The 19,379-nt window shown below is 42.0% G+C and overlaps 1 protein-coding gene across 3 annotated transcripts; it reads left to right on the top strand.

Moving 5' to 3' along the window:
* The first annotated feature begins 289 nt into the window (after nucleotides 1-289).
* USP42 (ubiquitin specific peptidase 42) lies at nucleotides 290-19,286 on the top strand. 3 transcript variants are annotated; one of them, XM_027683404.1, is made up of 17 exons: nucleotides 290-508; nucleotides 3,982-4,219; nucleotides 4,963-5,163; nucleotides 6,249-6,359; nucleotides 6,511-6,613; nucleotides 6,776-6,843; nucleotides 6,979-7,049; nucleotides 7,588-7,670; nucleotides 9,653-9,764; nucleotides 10,141-10,281; nucleotides 10,484-10,584; nucleotides 11,035-11,173; nucleotides 11,819-12,550; nucleotides 12,928-13,013; nucleotides 13,637-15,124; nucleotides 15,607-15,899; nucleotides 18,187-19,286. In XM_027683404.1, the coding sequence occupies exons 2-17, from the start codon at nucleotides 3,991-3,993 to the stop codon at nucleotides 18,225-18,227; spliced, it is 3,999 nt and encodes a 1,332-aa protein (XP_027539205.1). In that variant the 5' UTR covers nucleotides 290-508; nucleotides 3,982-3,990; the 3' UTR covers nucleotides 18,228-19,286. The 3 variants fall into 3 exon arrangements, with proteins under 3 accessions (XP_027539205.1, XP_027539206.1, XP_027539207.1); XM_027683405.1 differs by lacking the exon at nucleotides 290-508 and adding an exon at nucleotides 1,162-1,232; XM_027683406.1 differs by lacking the exon at nucleotides 290-508 and adding an exon at nucleotides 1,340-1,360.
* Nucleotides 19,287-19,379: the final 93 nt, after the last annotated feature.

A 19,379-nucleotide genomic window follows, 5' to 3' on the forward strand; every position in this document is an offset into this window, starting at 1 on the left:
GGGCCGGGCCAGCCCTTATGGCCGCTCTTTGAGCTCGGAGCGATAAAACATGAACCGGAGGGACAAGCCGGAGAGGGGGGAACTGCGGCGCGGGGAGGCGGGGACGGGCAGGCGGGCGCTCTCACCGCAGGTCCGCGGCGGGGAGCGGAGCGTCCCCTCCCCTCCGCCCGGGCACCGGCACCGCCCGCGCCCCGCGGGAACCCCGCGCCCGGGCCGGGGGTCGCCGAGCCCCCTCTAGCGGCTCCCGGCCGCGGCACAGGGGCGGTGCCGGTCCCCGTGTGACCCGGAGGCGCTCGCTGCTCCCCCCGCCGCCGCCGCCGCCTCCTCCTCCTCTCCTCCCCCCGCCCGCCCGCCTGCCCGGCCGGCGCCGGGCCCCGGATGCAAGAGGCCGGCGGAGGGACGTCATTGTTCCCCGACGGGCTGTAACAGGAGGCGGAGCGGGCCGGGCTGAGGCGGGGGCTGCGGCGAGGGGGACCCGGCAGCGCCGAGTCAAGCGGGGCCGAGCCAGGTAATGGGGCTGGGGGGGAAGCGCCGGGCCCGCCGGCGGCCCCCGGCACAGCCCGGCGGTGCCGCGTGCGGCTCCCGCCTGGAAATCAATGGGCCGGGGGGAGGGGCCGGCCCGGGAAAGGGAAGGGAAAGCGACCGGCGGGAGCAGCCGGCACAGCCCAGCCCAGCCCACCGCGCTGGGGCGCGGGCCGGGCGCTCGGCCGCTGCCCTCCCGCCTGGCGGGCAGCCGGAGGGGGTGGGACCCCCGGGCGGGGCGGGGCGCCGTCCCCAGCACGCGGCGGAGCGACCCAGCCCCGCCGCCGCCACCCCCTGGGCCGGCGGGACCGGCCCCCTCCCGGCGGTGCCTCCGCGCCCGCCCTTCTCCGTTCCGCGCCGGGGTCCCGCCGGCGCCCGCCCGCCTCTCCTTCCTCATCCTTCCTCCTCCTGCTGCCGCCGGCGTGGGGGACTCGGCGTGGCTTCCCCGCGTCCCGGCGCGGCCGGGAGGCGGCCGGGGCGGCCCGGCCCCGCGTCCCGCGGCGGGAGAGGCGCCGAGCCTCGCCTGGCCCCGCGTTGTTCCCGCTCGGCGCGGCGGCTCCCGCGGCCCCTCCGCCCCGCGCCTGGGGGGCTCCGCGCCCGGTTCGCCTCCCCTCGCCGCCCCCCCCGCGTTGCCATGGGCACGGAGCCGCCGTTGGGCGCCGCCGCCGCGGTCCGACCCCCGGGCCGGGATGGGACGCGGGCCCGGACAGGTCAGCGCGGGGCCGGGGGACGGGCGCGGGGAGCGGCGGGGCGGGGGCGGCCCAGCGGTGTGCGGGCTGGGGGAAGAAGGGCGAGGCGGGGGCTCCCTCAGGGCCGGTCCCTGGCCCCCCTCGCCTGCGTGGGTTTTGTTTTGTGTGTGTTTGGGCTCTTGCCGCGCTGAGCGCGGACATGTTGCGTGCGGTGCCTGCCCCTGCCCCTTCTCCTTGCCCCTTCTCCCCGCCCCGGCCAGCGGCCTTTCGCTGTCGGTGTCAGAACGTTTTCGGGAAGCAAAACCCCTCGGAACCCCTCAGCTGTTTTCGGGTAGCACTGACCCCGGGCTGGTGTCTGAGGCTGGGCGGGCTGTCGTCTGAGGCTGGGCGGGCTGTCGGGTTGTGAGCGGGGTTTGGGGGCGCTCGGGGCTCGGTCCCGCCACGACCAGCGGGACGCGGCGCTCGGAGCTGTCCCGCGGCTCGTAATTAAGGGCGAAGAGGTTAATTAATTACTCTCGCCTCTCCTGCCTTTCATTTTGTAACGAAAGTAAAAGCGGCGCGGAGTGTATGTTTGCGTTCCCGCACTGCCCCGTTTGTTTTGGCTCGGAGCGGCGTGTGCGGTGCCGGGATTTACCGGGATAGCCCCGCCCGGGCTGGTGCTGCAGGAGTTCCCTCTTGTTCCCGTGTGCCGCTGGTGTTTTCTTACAATCACTGCTGAAAACGCTCGGGTTGTACTGAGATAAAGGCGCAGTCGCACGCCCTGGTTAGACGCGGTTCTGTGAACGGGATCTCGTGTCAAACCCTCCCGAGCTGTGATTTATTGTATGCAGAGCCGAGACCAACCATAAATATTTAGCTCCAGCTCGTAACTGATGTGTGTTGTGGTGAGACTGCTAAACAAATCTAAAAACGCCGATGCAACGCTCGAAATGGGAGGAAAGTAACTGTTTTATCTGGTTTACTCTTCAGTATCATACTGGGAGAAGTCTGTTATGGGAATAGCACAGGGAAATAACTCTCAATACACATGGCAGTGTAAATTTACCTTCAGCAGTGGTGCAGGAACACAACCTGTATGTACGTTGAACAATGGGAGAGGAAAAATATCAGTACCGATAGTTCTGTACTACTTAGTCAGAGATGTGGTGTCCACATTAAAAATTATATTGACATATTTTGAAAAAGTGGTGAGTCTGAGTTATTCTTACCAGCATTGATACCTGCTGGTGTGTAGTGCATGATATGTGGTAATGTGTTGCTCAGTTGTCAAAATAAATTTAAAAATACATAAGGCTTCCCTCATTGGTCAGTATGAGGCCCAGGCTTTTTTTGTGATAACATTCTTCTGTTTGCTTTTCACTGCAGTGTCTTGATTCTGATTTTTGTCCTGCAAATATGTTTCAAATATGTTGTTGAAACCCCTTCCCTGGAGATGTCACTGGTATCTGCAATTTGAAGTCTGGATCTTACCTGAAAATCACTGAGCCCAAGAACTATCATCTTAGCCTTTGAAATGGACAAAGATGTCTTAATTTTTCAGTAGAATGAGAATGAATTTTCCATTTTTGTGTATTATAATCTCACAAATGGAAAATGTGTATAGATTGGATTTTAAATTGAGAATTTACAGGGGAAAAAATCTAATTAAGTCTTTGTGCATAATTTGTCTTTTGTGGGACTAGAAGTTCTCCAATTTACTGTGCTTTGTTTGATCTACCTGAATTTTTATCATCAGCAATCAAGTTATGCCATGAATCTGAAACTGCTTTATGCTTTGTTCTCTCAGATATTTCGGTACAACAAAGCAGCTTATGCTTTAAACCCTCAGTTAAGTTTATAGTTTCCCTAAACTTAAAAAGGCCCTACATGCTGTAGTAAGACAGTAGTAAAAATTTACATATAGAAATGGATAATATATCATGTAATTATTCAACAGCTTACTACGCACACACAATTACACATAGTTAAAGAGTTATCATCTCAAAACCTAATCAGCGTTTTATAAAGTACTTAGTGTCTGTTATTGCCTTTGCACTTGAGGGCCGAGGATTTGTTTTGCTTTCTTTTGCATTCAGCATTTTCTTTTTATAGCTTACATTCCTCTGTTGTTTTTCCCCTGGCCAAACCTACAACTCTACATAAGTAGAACTGAAAAGGATGGTTTTTAATTCAACTTTTTGGTTGATAGTAAGCATTGTAAATGTGGTAGGTGCAAAATACCACAAGGAGTGCTGCCAAAATTCTGTCCAAACAAATGCTTCTTGGAAGGGCAGAAGAAACCCGGGTGGAAATAAATTTGCAAGTGTTTTCTGGATCTCCTGTCCCAAGATTTCTCAGAGCTCTATCCCACCCTCTGAGTCTCAGAGGTGCGTGGTTCCCAGGAGCAAAAAGATGCCAAACAACTCCTCCTGGATCTCAACAGGCAACACTTGAATGTGCCACAGCTCATTTTAAGAAGAAGGTCTTCATAACTATAATGGTTTAAAATCTCATGAAAGTGTCAGAAATGCCATCAGTCACCAGCTCTGCTGAAGTTAAAAGTAATATCGATGCAGTTTTGATGGCCAGTTCTACTTTGTGTGTTTAGTTTCATGTTGGGTGCAATTATTTTTGAGTTTTGGAGGTTTGTTTCTTTGTTTTTAATCATACTTAGCATCTGCTTAGTTCTGTAAGTTCTTTGAGACTCAGCGGCAGGATTTCCAGTAGTCTTTTCTTTCTGGAATGCTTCTTGATGTTCCTTATGTCAAACAGAACTTTTGCCTTGTTACAGATATGAACAATGACCATAGTTAACAAGCCAAAATCCTCAAAGTCTAAAAAATCTTCATCGAGAAGGTCTGACAAATCTATGAAACCCCGTACTAAAAAAATGACGTCACGCACCGCGAGTCTGGGCCGGGTACCACCTACAGAAGATCCAAACAAAGTCTCTGTGGACAAAGGCCCTGGAGGGCATATTTATTGTAGATCATCTCAAAAATCTAAGCCTTTTGCCCAAAGAGATCTAGGTAAGTGTGTCTTTTGTCCTCCCCCTGTTTTTTTTTCAAAACAAAACAAAAGTAGAAGCAGTTCTTAGTTGTTGCACTGCTGTAAAATGGGACCACGGTGAACCAAGACTTTAGTGGCAGACTTCAATTTTGTGCATCCCCTGAGGCAACTGAAGGGACCAGTGTTGCAGAACTCAGTTTTATCTCTTTGTAAATTAGTTTTGATCTCTTTACAATCAAATAAGGGCAGCTTTTCATAAGGCATAGATTTACCCAGGTCTTTCCTGTTACGCAGAGGAAAGTACATTTTTCCATGGCTACTCATGGCTTTCATTATTCACAAGTCTTTGAATGATAATGCTGCTCAGGGAGAGCTCTGGTATCTGTAGGGTTACTTTCTGTGCTACTTACTTGCTTATTTTTCTGTCTCAGTTCTTACTGCATAATTACAAGTGTAAGTTTGTGGTTTAAGTTACAGTAAGGAAAACCCCAATAATTTAATTGATAAACAGATGAGAGAGTATAGATGTAAAGAAACCTGGTACTAAAATAAGAGTGGTAGTTTCCCTTGCATTAGAAGAATTAAAACAGGTGAATAAACCGTTGTCCAAACCAGTGTGTTGACCAGCATATTGGAATGGCAGCGCATCATGTGTTGCTGCGTTTTGGAGCTGGTTCTTCAAGGTGCTCCTGCAGGATGCTACTCTTTAAATTCCCTCTTTCAAACAAAACCAGTACATGTCTCTCAAAATACAATTTTGCAGTTGTTAATGATGGGATTGCTCCGCCACAAAGAATTCTTTTTCCACCTGAGAAAATCTGTATGGATTGGCAACAAACCCAGAGTGTTGGGGTTGGACTGCAGAACCTCGGCAACACGTGTTTCCTTAATTCCACTCTCCAGTGTCTGACCTACACGCCTCCTCTTGCCAATTACATGCTTTCCCTTGAGCACACCAAGTCCTGTGAGTACTTTCTAATGTTATAAATCTGTTTGGACAGCTCTGAAGGTGAAAGAAAAACAGTGATTGCGTGAAGGAAATTCTTAGTCGTCCTATTTTATCGGTAGAAGCAGGTTTTGAACATGATCTTAAAGGTCTTTTCCAACCTAAATGATTCAGGGATTCTCTTAACAGGAGGCTCAGAATAGCAAATAAAGTGAATTTGTTAATTTAATGTGCTGTGGTAAAACTTAAAGAAAAGATCATTTCTTGCTTCATGTGAATAATGAAGTGCATTGTAAAGGAAGGCATTTGATGAACATTTGGCATTTGGGTTTCCTGCTGGCAGAAAGGTGATAAAATTTGGGATGTCGGCTTTGAAGATTCTTAGTCTTCACAGCCTGGATACTGTAATGCAGTAATACTGTGGTGGATTGTATGTTCAGCGTTGACCCATTAAAAAAAAATCCAAACCCTAGAAAGCATTACAGGCTAATCTCTTGTGAACTGAAATAGAAATTTGCAGGAGACTGTATTAAAATTTAGACTGATTTTATTCTAAATAGAAGTTTCTATTTTTTTAAACCCTTGAACTTGTGTTCTTGGAATTCCATTTTTCTATTTAAATTTATTTAAGCCTAGGGGAGCCTCTTTTCATATCCATAAATGTGTTTTTTACTAAGGGACCTGTATACTTTCTAGTCTGATATCTTAGTATTTATTCCTAGAAATTTAATTATGTATTGTTTCCATATATAAAAATTATTTCAGTTAAGAATCATAAAATGCTTTGGGTTAGAAGGAACCTTAAAAATCATTTGGTTGCAACCCCCTGCTGTGGGCAGGGATACCTTCCACTGGGAATGTTCAAGGTCAGGTTGGGTGGGACTTTGAGCAACCTGGTCTGTGATTCTACGCTTTTTATTCTGTACAGTTCTGTATAATAGAATGCCATCAAAATGTCAGGGTATTGGCACCTTAGGACAAGAGACTGTAGCATGGAGAGTGGATATTGCACCTCTAAATTAAAGACTGTTATTTTGGGGGGAGGTTTTTTGTAGCAATGCATATTTGACTAGACTGCAACACTTTCTTCTCTCACTGTTCAGGTCATGTAGAAGGATTCTGTATGATGTGCACAATGGAAAGTCACATCAACCAGGTCCTGTGTTGCTCTAATAATGCCATCAAACCTACATCTGTTATCAATGGCCTTAAAAGTAAGTAATTTAGTATAGTTTTATTTTTTCTAATTTTCTGAAGTTATTTGATGTATATAAATGATTTTGATACTTTAAAGAAGAGCTGTTTTAGAAATACTTGTTTTCTTTCATTCTATAAGAGATAAATAATAATCTTCTTATTTATTAGGAATAGGAAAACATTTCCATTTTGGCAGTCAAGAGGATGCACATGAATTTTTATGCTTCACTGTTGATGCTTTACAGAAAGCTTGCTTGAATGGAAGCACCAAGTAAGCATAAACAAATTAACTTTTAAATGTTCCCTAACCCCTCTTACTCCTTTATTTGCTATCACAAATTAAAAATCTATGTCCTTGGTTTTCATAAAAAATGTTTGAGAGGTTAACTCTGTGCCTTCAGTCTTCTGAGGTCTGACTCTAATTTATTTCCAGATTGGACAGATCTTCTCAAGCCACCACACTTATTTATCAAATATTTGGAGGATATCTAAGATCCCGAGGTACTTTTAAAAAAATTTACTGTCTTTTGAACTGATCTGTGTCTGTTTGTAGTTTGACTAAACTAGTATGTATTAATAATTTAAATTAGCAGAGTGTCCTTCACATGTTGTTAAGCCTTTGTATTTTGATTGCAGTAAAGTGCTTGAACTGCAAAGCAGTGTCAGATACGTACGAGCCGTTCCTCGACGTTACCTTGGATATAAAGGTGAGGTGTTCTGGGAGGGTGGGTCGAGAAGTGTAAAGGCTTGTAGAGCTTTGTAAAATAAGGCCATTTTGCATAAAAACATATGTTGCTGGAACAAAAGAGCTTGGGAGTGGATGGGAGTGGATTGGACTCTGTTGTTCTGTGGAAGCCATGTAAATGGTCTCTGTGTTTGTATTGGATTTAAGCTGGAAAAATAATTATTACATCTACACAAACAATGATACTATCATAGTTCTCAATTATTCTACTTCAGTATACATCTATTGTTAGACTGATGGGTTGATTGTTCTCATTACTGATGCCAAAGCATACCACAGATGCTGTCTGTGGCATTGCAAAATTTATTTATTTTGAAGTAGAATCATTTTTAAATGAGGTAAATGCTCAGTGTACTGTTTCTGCCTCCTTTTCACAGTGTTTGCTGGTTCACAATAGGTCACTTAAGTATGAACTAGCAAGGTTCTCTTGTAAAGTGCTAGTAAGTGTTTGAAATTTTACATTTCTTGTGACTTAGTGCTCTAATCTCTTACTCATCCAGGCAGTTACATCTGTCACCAGAGCTCTAGAACAATTTGTGAAACCGGAACAACTGGATGGTGAAAACAGCTATAAATGTAGCAAGTAAGATCATTATTAATTACACCTTAACACAAGATGTGTTTAATGCAGTGCAGGACTTGGAGCTTAAGTTCTATTTTGACTTTGTTTAGCAATAAGATAGTGAGACTTGGCTCTGTTTCATTTTATTTTGTTTGTACAACAAATACACTGAAATTGTTCAAAGCTTGGGAAATAAGGCATTTGTTTCTAAGTGAGTAATTTGTGTGTTTCTGTTTGAATATTTGGAAATATATTGTAAGAATTGTGGCCATTAGCTCACATTACACTTTTATTCCGAGTCTTGTCTACACTGGGGCTTGTCAGCCCTCCTAAGTGTGGAGTTGTACTTTGAAATATGGCCAGAAGATAAAGGGAATGTCTGATCAGTAGTGGTGAGCTGGAGCACGGAGCTGTGGGCAAGGATTTGGGGTGGGAGGTAACACCAGCTTCCTGAAGGTCCTGGTGTTCCCTGTGAGACAAATTGAGGTTGGGTCTTGGTGACTGTGAACAGACTCAGTGACAATCAACCTCTGTGGGCTCATGGAACAGTGTCTTGCACAGTTTTGGGATTGTGACACCTATGGATGACTTCTGTCTGAAATAAACCACCCTAAACCTTAGTGAAAGCTGTGGAGTTCAGATGTTCTGTGTGCTCATCAATATGGAAAATGTTTCACATATGTAAGAGCACTGAACACTTGTGTAAGGCATTTTGGCAAAACAAGTTAGTTATTCAGATGTAAACTCAGAAAAGCAAAGACCACCAGGCTTGGTTCTGTAACATTCCTGTCTGATCCTTCGAAATGAAAAATGTAATCCCTGCTTTTTGTTGTTAGAAAACTTTAGTTAATTAGCACATCTGAATGCAGATGTTGAATAAAGAGCATCCAACGTGGCTATTGCACCACTTTAATCCCAGGTTCATTTTACTCTGTGGATCCCAGCAAGCAACATGTAATATTTGAGTAATTCCCATAGTTTCCAGATTATGGCTGAGGATGAGTAAGATAACTGTAATAAGCACCTCACATCTGAATTTCCTGATCCTACAATAATGCGGGGAGTGAGTTTAGTCATGCATAAACCCAGATGTTTCAGTCTTTTTGTGAGTTTAAAAAAAGTTTAAAAAGGTTTGGTGTATGTACAGTATCATTTCCATTCCTGGTAAACTATTATATTACTTTACAGTTTTTTCTAATTGATGTTTTCCTTTTATTTCCTACCATGATTTCATGATTTTTTTCTAATAAAGATTACTACCTGAAAACTTTGTCTCTAATTACAGGTTTCATAGAATTGTATAAACCACTTCCTTTTTTTTAGTTATTTTGGGTGGGTCTCTTTTTTTTTGTTCATAGGCTTTCTCCATCAGTTTGGAATTCTGAGCCTTGTGTTTTGACACCAGAGTTTGAAAAGAGGCTATTTAATTCTTTCTGATTGTTAACTCTCAACAGGATTTTTCTTGACAATGTCAAGTGACACGTTTCAGTCTTTGTCTGTGCTGTGGTTGCATTTCAGGACTTACTCTGTACCTCCTGCCTTTGAATGCAACCAACAAGATGAGTAATTTTGTTTTGAAGGACTGCAGATGGATTCAGTGTCTTTCCAGACAACCTCAGTACATGAAATCTTAGCACTGCCCAATTGTCTCCTGCAGAATGTTTCCTTCCAGTGATTTTTTTTCTTAAATTTTGATTTGTTTTTGCATTTTTTACAGCCTTATCTTTTTGGCATAAGAAATGTTCAGGCATTTCTTTGGCTATCAAAAGATAATGTTCTAAATCCTTTATTCTTTGTTCTGTAGAGCTGTCCTCTTATATCCTGCTTTTTTTTCTCTGTTAACAAAGCTGAAATACAATGTATGGATTTATGAAAAGATCTAACATATTATGCAAGTAAATGTCATTCAAATAGCATAAGCACGTGTGAGGGATGAAAACTTGCTCAACTTTTGGGTGGGAAAAGAATATACTGTTAAAAATTTGTCTGTGCTTGTTTTTAAGGTGTAAAAAGATGGTTCCAGCATCCAAAAGATACACGATACATCGCTCTTCCAATGTCCTCACAATATCACTGAAAAGATTTGCAAATTTTACCGGTGGAAAGATCAACAAGGTGTGTTTACAGCTGTAATGCTACTTTACCTTCTTGGAATGGAACATTTCCCAAAGATGAACACTCATTTTAAAGTTGTTCATGTTTTCAGGCAGTAACTATAGTGGAAGAAAAGTCAATATGACAACTATGACTCCTTCATTTTTTGATAGTGATAAAGTTCCTGTGTGACCATAAGAACATACCTTAAAGAGCTAATTCTGTAGAAAGTAGTTCCCCGCAACTTAAATTATTAAATATTATGAGAATAGGTATTTTTAAGTGAATCAAAAAATATATTAATATAATCCTAGTCTGTGTCTTTAGAAGTGGTTTTTTCAGGCTATTCCATGAATTATTTCAGAATAATTTTTGTATCTTCTTTGTCTGTGTTTAGGATGTAAAATACCCTGAATATTTGGATCTTCGAGCATATATGTCCCAATCCATTGGAGAACCTCTCATCTATGCTTTATATGCAGTTCTTGTACATAGTGGCTTCAACTGTAATGCTGGGCACTATCTCTGCTTCATAAAGGTAGGTACAGCTCCATTTCTAGCAGGGGAAAATCTGTGCTGGCAAAGAAATTAAAATGTTACTGGTAACATTTCGAGGGGAAAAGATTGCATTATGTGTTCTGTTTGCTTTGTCGTGGTATGTTTTGTTCTGTGGTGTTCTATCTGTGATGTCCTTTGGAACACATGCAATTCATCTGAAGATACATTATCTCTGTTTGCAGGCTGGTAATGGACTTTGGTATCGAATGAATGATGCCTCAGTAGAACTTTCTGATATCAAAACAGTTCTCAATCAGCAAGCTTACGTACTTTTTTATATCAGGTAATAACAACCATTAACACAAACCACATTTTTACTATCGAATTACTTCTTCTTTTTAAGTCTTTTCACCCCTAGGAAAATATTCCTATCTGTACAATTAACTTCTCTCTAACTGGAAATTCCCCATGTCATTTATTTAAATATCTTTCATTGCTTGGCCTTAAACTTTTGCACTTGTGTATCCTGCTATGTATCTGCTCTTTGTAGCTGGCTAATTTAGAACAGAGGAGAAATGATGGCCATAGGTGATGTAAGGCTGAGTTACTGCTCCGAAAAGGATGTTGTCGTAGGAAGACCATTACCAAATTTTCAGTTTGCAGTCTCGGCTAAGTTTTTTGTATATGTCTTCCATGGTCATATACACTGCTCCTGTGAAATTATAGGATGGGGTTTAATCTAAGAATGGGCTGAAAGCAAAGCTCTGAGCTGGGGTCTCTGATTTTCCTCCAGGCGCTACGACTTGACGCTCGGGGAACGCGCTTTTTACCTGCCGGCGCCGTCGTACCCCCGCCCGTTCCTGGGCCAGCGGGGAGCCAACAGCAAACAGCCTGGATTCATGGGACCACGGCTTCCTCCTCACATGATCAAGGTAATTAAAGGGGGCAGATAATGGCACCGAATTATGGTGGGTTTTGGTGTGGAGTGGGTTTTTTTGTTGTTTTATTTTCCCTTCCACACTGCAGCTTCTTCACAGCCCTTGTGCTGCAGCCAGAGTTGCTCGAACAGTGGCTAATCCTGAATTGTGCAGCCGTGCTGCTTCACTACTTTATCCTCCCAACTCAGCTGAGCTATGCTCCTGAGACAATTTAAATGGTCTATTAATGCTTAAATAATTTAAATTTAAAAAGTAAATATCCCCCAGCCCACCCCCATCAGTGTCACTTTAGTTGAAACAGTGAAAAGAGATTGTCTTGTTCCTGATTACCAGAAGAAATATTCCAGTGTTGTCAGGGAATGTTTAAAGAGGAAAATAAGTATTTTTTGGAATAGCTTTAGTCGATGTTAAGTTGTTTGGGTGGGTTTCAACAATGACACTCATTTGAAACCAATATGCAGTTAATCAGAGGCAGGAATTAAACACACTTGTTGGACTTGCACTTGTATTGGAAGGGGGGGTGTTTTCTTAGGTGTTGAGGCAATTTGTAGAAGTGTGTACAGTAGGAGAATTTGATGTTTTAAAACTTTGATTGCTGTGTGTTTGAACATACCCATTTTGCAATGTCTTTAAATGCAGAGTTCAAGTCGTTTAAATGGAAATGGACCCTTAAAAGAGGATCCCAGTGCAGTTGGTGTGGCTGTAAAAAGGCCTTCATCAGCTCCACCAACAGCCTGTGTTCAAAACTGGGCCATTTCCAGGCCTTCAATGACTGACCCTTCAAAAAACCAGAAGATCACTATCAGTATTCACAACAAACTGCCTGCACGTCAGACTGTGCCCCCGCTGGAGTGTCCGAGCAGTGCTGGGGAGGATGAGGAGCTGAGCAAGCCTGTTCCTTCATCCACAGTTACAAACTGCTCCGCAGCAGAGCCTACCTCAAATCTCTCCACAATGTCAGTCCCTGCTAATGTCTCCAAACAGGAAGTTCCTGATGAAATCTTTGTTGAGCCAGCAGTGAATGGAAACCCCAAACTGGGTTCTGAGAACATAGTCCCTTACGGAGCAGAACCTTCAGGAAAAGCGGAGGAGTCAAAGGGCTTGTTTAAAAGGAATTGCAACGTGATATCTTCCAATGGAATTCTGCTTGGGAAGGTGGTCCGTACATTGCATAATTCCCATTCGTCCTGTCCGAATGCTGAAGAAAGATCCCAGCACGAGCTGCCAAAAATAGATTCCCTAAATGGTGCTATTAGTTTAGATAACGAATATAAAGAAAATGGACTGAAACTTGACGATTCCACTTGCCAAGTCCAACCTGTTAAACCCTCTGAGATGTTCTTTTCTAAAGCAAACGGGGTGCTGGAAACGGTGAGTTACATTTGTCCCATCTGGACTTTCCCACCTGTGATATATTCTATATTCATCAGCATTACAGTGTTCCTGATTCATGTGGAATACCAGGAAAACACACAGCACAAATTTCATCATAACCCTTTGTGCTGTGATCCCATTGGATTTGCAGAGCTGAGAAGCTGTCAACATAAGAGAAGTTCAGCTAAGATAGTGCATCATAAGTTTCATAAAATATAATTGGGGGGGAGTGGGATGATGTGTAAAATGAGGACAGCACAGGTAACTCAGTGTGCTCTGGTTTAACATCTAGTGTTGAAATTTTGCAAACAATAGTTTTCTACTAAAGAGAGCTTTTCTTTTTCTGTTTATTAACTTCTGTGTTTTAATTGTAGATGCCTAAAGCTTTGTCACCCGATCCTCAAGGTATCTTAGACTCTCTCACATACAGCCAGTTGAACAGCTTGTCAGAGGAGAAAAGGTAAAATGAGTACACTCTGCTTAAAAGAAGGTTTCATATAAGTTTATCATTATTTTACCTGTCTACTAATATTACTTAATAGAAAGATTTCATCAGTACAGAGAATTCCATGCTGCATGTGTAGTATTGCAAACATGAGCACTGGGCACACATTATTCTGATACTAAACACTGGCAAATGCCTTTTGGAAAACTTTTATAGAATGTTTTTACATTTTTCTTCCATTGTCTGAAATAGTTCTTCTATTCCTCTTTTCCACCCTAGGATGAGTGAATGTACATTCCCACCATCTGTTCTCCCATTTGGGAGAGAGTGGGAAATCTGTGTGTTTGTTTTTGTTCTAGAGGGGGGAAGAGCAAATATGGTTGTTGTGGCTGTTGATGTGATTCAGAGCTGCAAGTGGAAGGAGATGGATGTGTTGGGTGTGGTTTTTTAAGATAACACTTGCAGAATTGAGAGAAGAAAACCACTTTCCCTGGGAGCTGAGGAAGGTGTAAGAATAGGTTTCTAAAGGGAACGTCTTGCAGAGTTTGGCATTAGCCACCAATTTTTTTACTTAAATCATAACACTTCTGTTTTAGATGGACTTTTTCAAGTTAAAAATATGTTCTTGTTTTGTGCAGTGTATCTGGACCTCAGAAATCTTCTGAGAATGATGGTCTTATGGAAACTGTAGTCATGGAAGCACTGTTTGCTTATGAAGAATCCAGGAAGGTTCCTTCCAATTTTAGCTGTGAGGTTGAGAAACTTTTTACTCAACCAGATTCCGAAACCATTTTTACCAAAGAAAAAGTTGCTGAAAGTATTATAACAAAAGCTGATAATGCACATCTCAATATCAATGGTCAGCACAAGGTCAGGAAAAAATCCTTGGACACTGAAGATGAATTCCTTGGGCAGCGAGAGTGTGAAGACATCAGAGACGAAGACAAACCAAGAAGATCAAAAGAACCTGAACTCATTTCAAAAGAAAATCCTTTGTACATCAAAGGGTCTCCTGAGAGCAAAGAGAAATTAGGGCAAACTTCCTCTGTGAAGCCTGACATTGAATGTAGTTCTAAAAAACTTGCATCTCTAGATATTACAGATAAATGCCAAGATACAAAGGACATTTCTAATAATTATGTAGAGGTACCACCTGTTAATGACTCTTCCATTACAAAGCTGGATAAAGTATTGGAAAGCCAATTTTCTAGAGCAGATGAGGGACTGAGTAGTAAAATATGTGAAGAAGAGAAACATATGAAAAAAAATAAGAAAAAAATACATGACTCTAAAAGAACTGACAAAGAGCACTACCGGAGGAAGAGAGAGAACTCAGACACTGAGGAGAGGGAGAGGCAAAGCAGGAGCAAAACAGATGAACATTCCCACAGGAGGAGGAGCTCTCGTAGTGTGGACACAAACAAGCAGAGTCGTCACAAGCAGGACTATTGCAGTGAGAGCAAGTACAGATCTTCCCATAATGAAAGGCACAGTCCAAGCAATGGCAGAAGCTCAGGGAAATACTCTCGTTACAGATCCCGAAGCAGAGAAAGGACAGAACAAGACAGGAACAGGTATTACTATTCCAAAGGGGAGAGAGCTTGGAATAGAGAAAGATACTACCAAGATGAGCCACGGAGATGGGAAAAATGCAGATACTACAACGATTATTATTCCTCCCATGGAACAAGGGATGGTAGAGAGAGGAAGTCCTCTCATTGTGATAAAGACTATGACAAATTGAGCCAAGCTTACAGCAGGTCACACAAGGATTATCATTGCAAAAGCAGGTGGGCTCACAACCCACTCTCTCGAGAGGAGGATTTACATCACTTCAGCAGCCACAGAGCAAACCTACATCACTGTTCAGTACCTCAGCAGCATCCTGACAGATACTCCCGGGACAGGCACGCGCTCCCACCCCTGCCAGCACATTCACACCTGGAGGACTCTTCCCGGGAAACTGAAAAACTAAGGAACAGCAAAAGAAGATATTCCCACCAAGAAGAAAGTGGAAGTGACATAGAAAAGAAATGCAGAAAGATAGATGACCAAAGAATCAAAAAGTATAAGAAGGTCAAGAAGAAAAAGAAGTCCAAAGATAAACATCGAGAGAAGGATTACAAGTAAGCAAGGATTCCAGCATAATCAGCAATTTTTTTCCTAATTATTTTCTGGGTATTTCTTATGTCTGCCTTTTTTTCCATTGTTTCTAAGTTATTTTTCTATCATAATGTGACGGGATCATGTCATTAGGTTGGTCAAGTGAAGATAGGAAAGATATTGCTGAATTGTGATAGGACACTAGAGCTGGACATTGTAGTCAGAGTAACATCTGCACACGATTTTTGATTAGGCTACAAATTGAATTTTTTTTTTTATTCCCCATATTCCACAACTAGCCCCTGTTAATGTTTTGTGTACAAACCAGGAGCTGTTGTCCTTCATTCTGAGGGCTTAAGTTTGCTGCATCTAAAGTAAATTAGATGTGCAGAAATGACCACAAAATACGCTGCAAGTCGTCACCTGTGGTAAAATAAATAACATTTCATATATACATCAAGTGCCACATCTGTCTCTCTATTTTTAACTTGCATGTTTCCTTCAGACTTTATGATTTGGATTGCTCTGTGCTCCACTTTGACAATGACAATCGCAAACATAAGAAAAAGAAGAAAAAGAAGAAGCACGACAGGAAACTGAAAGACTTATTGGAATATTTAGATCCTCGTTTCCAGAAGAAAACATGGGAGAAGAAGGAAGAATCCCGTCCTCCAGATGACCATTTATGTGAGCAATACAGAAGCCAGGGCAGTAAACAACCCTACAAGGAAGAGAAGCCTTCTGGTGCAGGTGACAGCAAGAAATACAGCTCCATGGCATCCCATGAGTATGTCAGAGGTAAGGAAGCCCAGGGTTGTTGGCAGGACTCCTTTTAATTCAGAACAATCTTTAAATGCTTCTGTGATGAAATCTCTGCTTTATATATCGTGGCTTCCAAACAATATCGTGGCAGGGGGGTTGGAAATAGGTGATCTTTAAGGTCCCTTCCAACCCAAACCATTCTGTGATTTAAATAAAATACTGTGTTCAGCTATTTCATAGCACAGAAACTGCTGGTTGCTTATTCAGAGTAACAGAAATTGGTGATAATACTGAAATATTGGTGGTTCAGGTGTAGCTCTGCCTTCTCCTAAGCACAGCTGTCAACCCTCCAGAGGACACCTCACAATTTAACACCTGGGGAGCATGTTAAATCCCTGCTATTTTATTTAGTTGTGGGGTTTTTCTGTTAGTATAGGCTTAAAAATACATAGAAGTAGGCTGATGAAGCAGCTCTTTCCCAATTTTTAATATTTTAAAAGAAATCTGTTTGGTGCTGCTTATAAAAAAACTAAATACAAACTTGAATGCCTGACTGAATTCACACTGAATTCCCAGCTGTTGCTTGTCATAATCTTGACTTGGGCTCTCAGTAGATAAATGAATTAAATTAATTAGCTCTAGAATTATGCAATGAAGAAGATTGCACACTGCAACAAATGCAACATCTAAAATCAAACTTGACAGCATTTCCCATGAAATTTTTTCTGAAGTGTTTGTTGTAGAAATAAAAACTTTTAAAATGCCTGTTATCTGACATAAACCAGTTCCAGTTACTGATATATAAAAACCAGAACAATCCCCCAGCTATCTATTTTGCACATGGATATTTCAAGTAATCCCTGAAGAAGACAGCTCACTATCCAAAAGCAAGTTTTATTGTTACATTTTCTACATTTTATAACTACCCACAGTTTAAGAATTGGGTTAATGGTCAGTGACAATCCTGTTCATTACTAGTCCAGTGTTAAAAATGTCATTGTGGCTGAATGCATTTTGCTATGCAGAGAAGTTTAATCCTGAAAGAGATTTTAATTTTCCAGAATTTCATGTGGTTTCCACATTGAGGTAAATTGCCACAGTTATTAGATTCTTGCACTGAAAAGTTTGCTCAAGGCAAAGAGGAAATGCATTTGTGGAAAAATGATTGTCTTTTAGGACATAAGCAACCAAAAGTGTCATTCTGAAAATACAGCGTGGAGGGGAAGCTGATTGTTCACCCTTTATTCTTTAACAAGGAAAATTTAAGAAGGACTGAACTGAGGTCTTTCAAATACTAATGTTGTAAAAATAGACCTTTTTTTTATTATACTGATATCAAAATAACCCTTATTGCACCAAAAGTGTCTCGGTTCTAGCTGATAAATCAGGAACTGAACAGTAAAATGCATGTGCTCAATACTGGTTTGGCTCTAGGGAGTTCTCTGGCCAGCAGATGGCAAACTTGGGTTTTTCCTAAAGCAGTCTGAAGTATAGTGAGATTATTGTGCAATAATCTCATTGCACAAGTCCTGGGGCAGTGACACTGCTGGGCTGTGGAGGTGAAGGAGGTGTTTGTTCATTGCTCACAACACAAGGGGGAGGGGAGGCCTGGGAGAAGCAATTTTTGGGAGTCTTGAGAATTTTAGTGTTTCATCAAATCTATGGATCTTAATTAGCTGCTTCTTGTGGGAAGTCAATATTCTTTTTAAAAAATGGGTCTCAAGTAAGATTCTCTGAATGATGGAATCCAGTTTGAAAAGAGGCCACTGTGGCAGTGTGTTTTTAGTGTTGAACCTCTCAAACAAGGTAGGGACAGGCAAGGAGCCACTGAGAAGGAATTGTGAGGTTGTGCCTTTTCACCAGGACTCATGTTAATTTGAATCCATTAATAAGGATGGAAACAGTGCTAAGTTGTGATGAAAGACAAAATCATACAGGATGGGGAAGGAGCAGCTCTAAAGCAGTTATTTCCTACATCCTTCCCTGTTCTCTCCAGCAGGTTTCTGCAGGCTCTGTTTGTGTGGGTAAGGTTGGGTCAGCCTGACCACAACGATGCTGTCTAGGCAAAACTTCAGCTAAACTCCATTTACCTGAGGTCCAGCACTTGCTATTAAAGCAGGCGGCTCTGTCCTAATGCTCTGAAACAGGTCGCCATTCTTGGCCTAGAACTGAAACAGGGTCAGTCTGAGAGAGAGCTGGATCCTGTAGTCACAGAGCAGATGGAGCTGGGGGCAGCTCTGAACCTTCTCTGTTAGAAATCAAGGCACTGAGACACAGTTTTATGCCATGACAGGGACTGACCTTGCTTCCTTTTGTCTTTCAGATGTGGAGCTGACTGATGAAAGCCTTCAATACTCAGACTAAACCCACCACCAAACCCAATGACTTCTTCCCATCAAACCCAGCAACCCTTTACCTTCAAATCAACGACTTTTTATCATCAAAACCGACGACTTCTTACCTTCAAACCTGACATTACCAATATTGACCATCAAAACTTAAAATTTATTATCAAAACAATTACCATCAAGACAAAAATCCAGTCATAAGTGGTGCTTAACATTTCTGTACAGATTTTACCATATATGAACTTTTTTTTAGTTTTTAACTTGAGACTTTCTTTTTTAAAATATACTTCTAATCCAAAAGGGTGAAAACTTTTTACAACTGCTGAACATTGTAAATTACCACATAAATATCTCACTGAGGTGAGATAATGCCCTGGAATAGACCATCTCAAATGCTGCTTAATTACAGACTCAGGTTGACTTTATGTTATTCATGTAATGTTACTCCAAGTTAAGACATCTGGTGCAAGAGCGACCAGGAAGTATAAAAATTGCAACTGACAGTCTGTATATTTAATTTAAAGACTTATTTAAAACTTCACAAGTTTTGCAAGAGCTTCATTTTATTTTTTCTGTGGTCTGACACTAGAAACTAATTTACTTCACATTTGAGTTATATTCAAGATCTGAAGAAAATCTTCTGGTTTTCAACATTGTGAAACAACAAATATGCAGTTCTGAATGTATCTCTCAAGACTATTTGTATATTGTTCCATATGTTTTTATTACATTTTCTTAATATACTGTCATTTGTCTTAAGTCTCAGTTGTCTGTTTTGTCTCTCTAAAGTGTCTAGTTACAGACAAATTCATACTGTGATTTTTATTTTTATTATTAAATGCTATCAAACTGTGATGCACTTATTATTCACTGGTCCTGCATCAGGAGATGAGTGGGGAACCTGTATTAAATACAGTTCATCTGAATAATCTGTCTGGTTTATACAAGCTGTGTTGTTCAGAGATGTCTAAAAGTTTGATCTTTGTTTTTTTAAAGATAAAAAGCACTTGCCCCACTGTAAATATATAGCATGTAAAATTTATATAGTATATAAATACAGCAAAGTTAAAATGGATTTTTACTTGAGTTTTACTTGAGTTATTTAACATGCACTGTGTCCCGGGAGCTGGCAGAGCGTGGTCGATGCTCGAGGAGTCCCATCTTCCTC

This window comes from Neopelma chrysocephalum, unplaced genomic scaffold, assembly GCF_003984885.1.
Source record: "Neopelma chrysocephalum unplaced genomic scaffold, ASM398488v2 Primary Assembly neopelma1_65, whole genome shotgun sequence".
Lineage (NCBI taxonomy): Eukaryota > Metazoa > Chordata > Aves > Passeriformes > Pipridae > Neopelma > Neopelma chrysocephalum.